Here is a 7,933-nt window from a genome sequence, read left to right on the forward strand (position 1 = left end):
AAATAAATGATAGACATCAAATAAAAATACCTTTGTTGGTGGTTTGTACATATAATGAAGGGCAAAATCCCAGACAGGAGTGTAAGGTTAATAAATATATATATATATATATATATATATATATATATATATATATATATATATATATATATTATATATATATATATATTTATTTATCTCTTTTTTTTTTTTTATCATTTCTACTGTAATTTTTTCGTATATACTATGAACGTTTCTACTATGAGGGATAGAAGTAACACAAAAAAAATGATAAAACTGGAGGTGATGAAAATTCATTAGAATTAAAAAAGTGAAATGTTTTCTCCCCTTAGGGGCTCCGTATGTCACAAATGTGTGTATTAAAAGTGCAGTGCGGTTGCGCAAACTACCACATCCATGGATTGAACCCTCTTCCATGGGCTGAACGCGCCCCTGGCTTCATAATCTCCCCACTCCACCTAAACCCCACCTCTTCTCAAATTATATTGGTCAGCCAGTGTGAAACCCCATCCTGGTTCGATGGTACCAGCCAATCAAAATGCTCAATGTCAAATGGAGCCTTCCAAAATCCACGCCCACATGCACCACTCGTAATGGATGTTGGGAAATTTAGTTCTACTGATTTGTATTTAAACGGACAGAAGCGGGACAGCGAACTACAATCTGCACATCCTGGTTTGAGGAGACGTTCACAGACTTCAGTTTGACAGCAAGACGAAGAACCAGAGGATAAACTATTTCGCACTATTATACGGAACAGTTTGGAATAAGAGGACAGTATCATTATGGTATGTAAAGGCATATGTATGAACTTTTTTATTTTATTTGGTATACTAAAGCTAGCTTTGGTAACAGGCTGGATGCAGGATAACAATGCAAGTTAATGTCGCTTCTTTTCATGCCAAGGTAATAACTGTTAGCTAGTAATTGGTAAATTAATTCACGTGACCTAGCTAGCTAGCTAATCCTCGCTCTTGTTTACTGAGTTCAGTGGACTAAGAGACCATGGAGCGAACTACGTTGGTAGAGTTAGTTTTCCTCAACCGAAACAAATGTAACGTTATATGGTTTAGCGTTAGTTACGTTACTGCTAGCTAATGTTGCAGTCCGACATGTTTGAGCTAAGCTTGTTTACGGTTAGTCAGAGATTTTGGACGGTTGGTTGAGAATGAGCCGTCACCTGAGCTTGATCATTAATGCCCCTAAAATAATCCGGACCATGTGGAAGGCCGTGTTCCCTCTTAAATTAGAAACCACACCTATTCTGCTGTGCATCTCGTCTTTCCAGGGGGACAGCAATTGCAATGGGACGCACAGCAACAAAAAAGCGTTACTGTCAGATCCTCAGCTGTTTGAAGCCCAGTTTGATGAGCTGGTGACGGAGCTTTCAGAGAGGGACTTCGCCGACCCTGCGCTGGCTGATGCTCTGGCCAGGTTGAGAGAGGTATGTATGTCGTATTCTGGCAAGTGTTGAACTGCTATTGCATGTGGTTCCTTATCTGCATCTATTTCTTGTAGGTTTTGGTGTACAATTCCCTGGAGGAACAGGACGCGGAAAAATCTGCACGCGGGCTCTGTTGGTTGGCTGGTGCATTGAGTTGGTAATGACTAATGACCAATGTTGTGATATAGTAAAGGATAAGTCTGGCCATAGTCCACATTTTTTTCTCAAAACATCTCATTAAAAGGCCAAAGCAGCATTGCCAGTGTAGCTTTTCCTAAAAACACATCAATTAGCCACACCTTTCCACTGGGTGACAAAGTTCTTCATTATGTCGGGATCTGTAGTTTGTTTTAAATCAATCCCACATCCACTATCCTGATGCTGTAAACTAAACGCTTACTACTAGTAGGGCTGGGTATTGTTTTAAAAAAAAGTTCAATACCGATACCAATACCCAGACTTCGATACCGGTTCCTAAACAATACTTTTTTCGATACCAATTTTTATAAAACAAAACGAAATTACGGCACAATCTTGTTATTTATTTTTCAGCTCCTACTACGTGAGCCGTCTCTGTGCGTAACAGAGTTTTCCCTGCCTGCCTCTGCGACGTGTAACGTTAGACAGCCAATCACAGACATTGTTAGATCTTGGTGGATCATGCTGCATGCTTATTAGCTTACTGACGCTGATGAGATTTACTCCTTGGGTATCGAATGACGAGGCATTTTTCGATACTCAATACTTTAGAGGCAATTCGGTCGATGCCTAAAAAGTATTGAATTTGGTACCCAGTCTTAACTACTAGTGCACCAATTTTTTCCACCATTTGCTCCTAAAACTACAGTTCTTAGCTTTTTAAGGAAATTACTTTTTCTTTCTTTTTTTTTTTTTTTTAAACATGTACTGTATAATACATTGGTGGAAGCCTATATATTTTACTTAAAGTAGCAATACCACAGTGTAGAAATACTCTGTTACAAGAAAACGTATTAGCATCAAAATGTACTCAAAGTACCAAACCGTACCAGTACCTGCTGGGTAGTTTCATCTATAATAATACTAGGGCTGTCAATTAAATGCATGCTTGTCCATAGTTAACTCGTGATTAATCGCACTTTTTTTTTTTTTTTTTTATCTGTTCGAAATGTGCTTTAAAAGGGATATTTTTCAAGTTTGTAATACCCTTATCAACATAGGAGCAGACAAAATGCTTGCTTTATGCAATTTATTATTACTGCAACAATTCAAAAGAATGAAAAATACTGTATAGAATATTCTCCAGAATAACCTCAAAGCTACTGTATGCTCAAAAAATATGCTGAAGACATAATATGGCAAACTGAACATGCCATTCAAAAGACCATTTCCCTTATCTATTTATGCTCAAGTAGGTGTGTTTCTGCTAGCCATCCACAACGTTACTGCTGAATCACTTCCTGATTTCCCAAATTACGGTGCGCCCGAGGCCCAATTCACAGAACGTGTGTGTTTAAAAAAAATACAATTGTGGCATTAACTCATTAGCGTGTTCGTTTTGACAGCCCTTCATCGTCATTTATAAGTTCATTTTGTATTAATAATAATCTGAATTTGTAAAGTAACTAGAAACTAAAGTTATGACGTAAATGTAGTGGAGTACAAGTTTAACGTAGCATGATATGGAAATACTCAAGTAAAGTACAAGTACCTCAAAATTGTACTTAATTACAGTACTTAGGCAAATGTACTTAGTTACTTTTCACCACTGTAAATATATATATTTGTAGGCAGCTTAAGCTGTTATGTGCTTCCCAACGTGTTGCTAAAACTTCAGCTCACAAGCACAGACTCAGACTAGCTATAGTAATGACACTTTGCAAGGGTGTTACTTTCTCTCATCATTAAGTGTTACGACTGTGTCTATGTTGCTTGCAGCTTCAGGCCTTTTTCCTGGTGGCAGATGATATCATGGATGGATCTGTGACCCGGAGAGGACAGCCCTGCTGGTACAAAAAGGTGGGACTTCATATAATCCTGAAAAAGAGACCCTAAAAGCCTTTTGTTGTTGTTGTTGTGTAATAATTTATTTTCCACTGTTAATGGCACACTCAGTGAACCATGTCTGTTTGTTTTTAAGGATGGCATAGGTCTGGATGCGATCAACGATTCATTTCTCTTAGAAGGGTCAATCTACAGACTGCTTCGGAGACATTGCAGGGATCAGCCCTATTACGTTCGCCTACTAGAGCTATTTACTGAGGTACTATGCGTCCTGATTTAATTACACACACACACACACACACACACACACACACACACACACACACACACACACACACACACATTAATACAGGCTTCATAGTGCATCTCTGTTTGTTCCAGGTAACTTTCCAAACAGAGCTTGGCCAAGCTCTGGACCTCATGACGGCTCCCCCTGGTCAGGTTGACCTCAACAGATTCACCATTGAGAGGTTGTGAAGATAAATCTGAAAAATAAATATTTACAAAGAATGCTGTTTTTATACCAAAGCAGATGGGTGTAATTATTTCTCTTCTTGTCTTTCAGATACAAAGCTATTGTGAAATACAAGACGGCCTTTTACTCTTTTTATCTCCCAGTGGCAGCTGCAATGTACATTGTGAGTGTGTTTATAGTGTACACACATGACAGAAGGAAAGTAACAGAGTAATGTCAAACTCTTTCTTATAACTAGTTTACCTTGCTTTTGTAGGCAGGGATTGAGAGTGAAGTGGAACACAATAATGCCAAAAACATCTTACTGGAGATGGGAGAGTTCTTTCAAATACAGGTAATTACTTTTACACGTCCCCCCCGCTTTCACGTCACCTATTGAATAATATGCTGCACACTATACAGAGTTAATAACCACCCAATGTCTGTCATTTGCAGGATGACTACTTAGACTGTTATGGAGACCCTGCTGTGACAGGAAAGATTGGTACAGACATCCAAGATAACAAATGCAGCTGGCTGGTGGTGACGGCCCTGGAAACCATGACCCCTGAACAGCGAGCAGAGCTGGAGGTGGGACAACCCTTTCAGTTTGATCATTTACAAATATGTACCAATTAGGGCTGGGCAATATATCGATATTGTATGGATATCCATATGAGGCTAGATATCGTCTTCAATTTTGGATATCGTAATATCCTGATATGACGCAAGTCTTGTCTTTTCCTGGTTTTAAAGGCTGCATTACAGTAGAGTGATGTAATTTTCCGAACACACCAGACTGTTCTAGCTTTCTATTATTTGCCTTTACCCACATAGTTATTATATCAACATAACTGATGATTACTTGATTTGACTTGATATGATTACTAATTGTCAACACTACAATATCGACATCGAGGTATTTGGTAAAAAAATATCGGGATATTTGATTTTCTCCATATCGCCCAGGTCTAGTACTAATATTATTTTGCTGCAAACTATGTATGCAGGGATTTTGTTGCTCACATAAAGATTTCAATTTAAAAATGTATTTTAATATAATGGACTTTAAATGTACTTAAATTTACTTTACTGTTTTTTTTTTTTTCACGGTTTCGTCACAAAAACATCCGAGAAAGTTCATGAATATTTAAACAGTAGTTAGTGCAAGCAATAGATTAAATACAAAGCATCTCAGTGCTGTACATTTGAATTTGAGCAATGACACATTCTTTAATTTGAAGTGATCTTTTCAAAAAATTATATTATACATTTTTTAGATACCACCATAAGTAACTAAAAGTGCTAATTGTACAAGGTAGTGAGCAAAAGTGGTAGCCTGGATGCCAGCCGAATTTAGCCCCGCCCACAACATTTGAGGTTGGGAAGTTCCGTCTGGACTTGATCCGTTGTGGAGCAACTATGCTCGAACCAGAGCTGTTCGGACCAATCAAATTGTCAGGGCGGGCTTTATTTGATGATGGACAGATGATCGACAGTAACGTAATCAAACGTCACAAAAGAGCGCTTGGGTTGAATTTGTTTACAACAAAGATGGCTGCCATCGTGTCTGTTTATAGAAGATATCGACAGCGCATTAATTTTAAAAGAGGAACAGAGAACCGCGATCATGTATGTATACACATTGCCACACCCGTCCGCACGACACGGAAACTGCCGCCTCTGCCTTTGCTCTGTCGAAGCCTGCTTTTGACTTGCAGCTTCTGTGATGTCTGTCTCTGATTGGTTGTAGGTCTGTCGAATTGAGTGAGGCATTAGGTTCATTTGAGATGAACTGCGTCTCGCCTGTAAAGCGGACGAGAGCAGGCGGCAGCAGCCCGGGGCGGTGACAAAAATCCGCTCTCAAGTCGGACAGTTTCCAGCCGTTTCCAGCAGCCTTCAGGCTGAACAGGAAGTGACAGAAACACTGTGGTCCGATTCCGATTTTAATAAAATGTTATCAGACCCATATATCAGCTCCTACACAGTCTCCAGATGTTTTTATGATGACAGAGTAGCTCTCAAAATGCTCTACATGCGATCTGTTGCTGATTTTAATTAACAACAGACTGTAGATGATCTGTAATTTGAACAGATTTAGTCTCTCTGACTTCTAAACATCACTATCAGCCTCACAACATGTGTTCTGTACAGAATAAGCATTTAAATCAGACAAATCGCAGTTAAAATCCCTCAATCAAAATCAATAAAAAGGTTATATAAAACGTCATCATGTTTAGTCGATTCTGAACCAATCAGCTGTTGGATCAGCTGAGAGGCCAGTGTTTCCCAGCATGCCCTGGGTCCGCCTGGGTCTTGCAGTCGGTGGAGAGCAACTGCGGTGCCTGGCTCTAAAAACTGCGGCCGCCTTGATCTCGTGAGGTTATTGTTGCTCATGTGTTCATGACGTCAGAGCAAGTCGGGATCAAGTTGGACACAAATCTAACTGGCATGCATTGGGCGGCAATCGCTGGTGATCGATTCTGCGCAGATCTGGCCCATCTCGAACGAGCCTATTTTCTTTCCTGGTTCGGTTGAAACACGCCCCATAATCACAGCCCAATGAAGCCGTATCAGACTCGCATTCTGACTCAGACGACATGAGGCTACAAAAGTGGTGTTTTTAACAGAACGAAATGCAGGGTATGGTCGGGTTGGCTCAGTTGGTAGAGCAGGCGCACATATACTGTATAGAGGTTTACTCCTCGACGCAGCGGCCGCGGGTTCGACTCCGACCTGTGGCCCTTTGCTGGATATCATTCACCCTCTCTCTCCCCTTTCACGTCTTCTCTTTCCTGTGAAAATAAAGGCCTAAAAATTAGAAAAAAAGAGAAATGTATCATATATATATATATATATATATATATATATATATATATAATATATATATATATATATATATATATATATATATCTTTTCTACAATCAGCTAAAACATCACAACAATAAAGAAACCAAAAATGCTTTGCAGCAATAGAAATCTTATTTATTGTTATAATTTGTTAGACAAGTGAAACTATGTGTTTTGGGTATTATCCTTTGACTCCTCCATGTATGTGGTGGCCTCTGATTCTACGTCCTACTAGAACTGCTCGCTAGTACATTAGCACAACATCATTTCATCTTCTCCTCAGGGATGTTACGGGCGCCACGATGATGCCTGTGTGGAAAAGGTCAAAGCACTGTACAACACCCTGCAAATGCCAACACTGTACCACAAATATGAGGAAGAGAGCTACAAGCGGCTACAGAAACTCATCGCTTTACACGCTCAAAACCTTCCGCACTCAGTCTTCCTCAACTTCGCCGAGAAAATCTACAAGAGGATCAAGTGAGAGGGAAAGGTGGTCATAAACCGCGTCAGGTGCATCATTGGGTTCCCTTTTGACTTTTATCATGCTGCACAGATCAACTCCTTTTGTTTCTCCACTGCCAACATCATGATCTGAACAGCACATAGAAATCAGTTTCTTAACTTAACTTGGTTTGTGGATGTTTGGTTGTGAATGTCATCAAACAGCCTTCCTCTTTTGCTCCATAATACCTATTTATTGAACCCAGTACATAATGTAGAGTGTCTTCAGGTGTTTCTCCCCAGAAGAATCCCATGGATAAAAGGAAGACACTGAAATGAATCGCACATCGTCTAGCAGCAGGATGAAGATAGATAATCGTAGCAGTTATTATGGTGTAGGAAAATATAAAGTCTGTACTGGCCTGAATGTTATTGCTTTTAATAAATAATGTATAAACAGTGTTTTTTGTCCCACCATTTGTGTGTGTGTGTGTGTGTGTGTGTGTGTGTGTGTGTGTGTGTGTGTGTGTGTGTGTGTGTGTGTGTGTGTGTGTGTGTGTGTGTGTGTGTGTGTGTGTGTGTGTGTGTGTGTGTGTGTGTGTGTGTGTGTGTGTGTGTGTGTATATATATTTTATGTATATGTATATGTATATATATATGTATATGTATGTATATATATATATATATGTATATGTATATGTATATATATATATATATATTGTTTATATGTATATATATATATATGTATATATATATA

The 7,933-nt window shown here is 39.2% G+C and overlaps 1 protein-coding gene across 1 annotated transcript; it reads left to right on the plus strand.

Annotated features, from left to right (window-relative positions):
* Window positions 1–968: 968 nt before the first annotated feature.
* Window positions 969–7,638, plus strand: fdps (farnesyl diphosphate synthase (farnesyl pyrophosphate synthetase, dimethylallyltranstransferase, geranyltranstransferase)). Its single transcript, XM_039805333.1, is given in 10 exon segments — window positions 969–1,444; window positions 1,519–1,531; window positions 1,534–1,601; window positions 3,362–3,442; window positions 3,564–3,686; window positions 3,809–3,897; window positions 3,993–4,065; window positions 4,159–4,236; window positions 4,338–4,472; window positions 7,016–7,638. Coding segments are annotated over 10 exon segments (1,137 nt in total). The 5' UTR covers window positions 969–1,168; the 3' UTR covers window positions 7,217–7,638.
* The last annotated feature ends 295 nt before the right edge of the window (window positions 7,639–7,933 follow it).

This window comes from Perca fluviatilis, chromosome 7 (assembly GCF_010015445.1).
Source record: "Perca fluviatilis chromosome 7, GENO_Pfluv_1.0, whole genome shotgun sequence".
Lineage (NCBI taxonomy): Eukaryota > Metazoa > Chordata > Actinopteri > Perciformes > Percidae > Perca > Perca fluviatilis.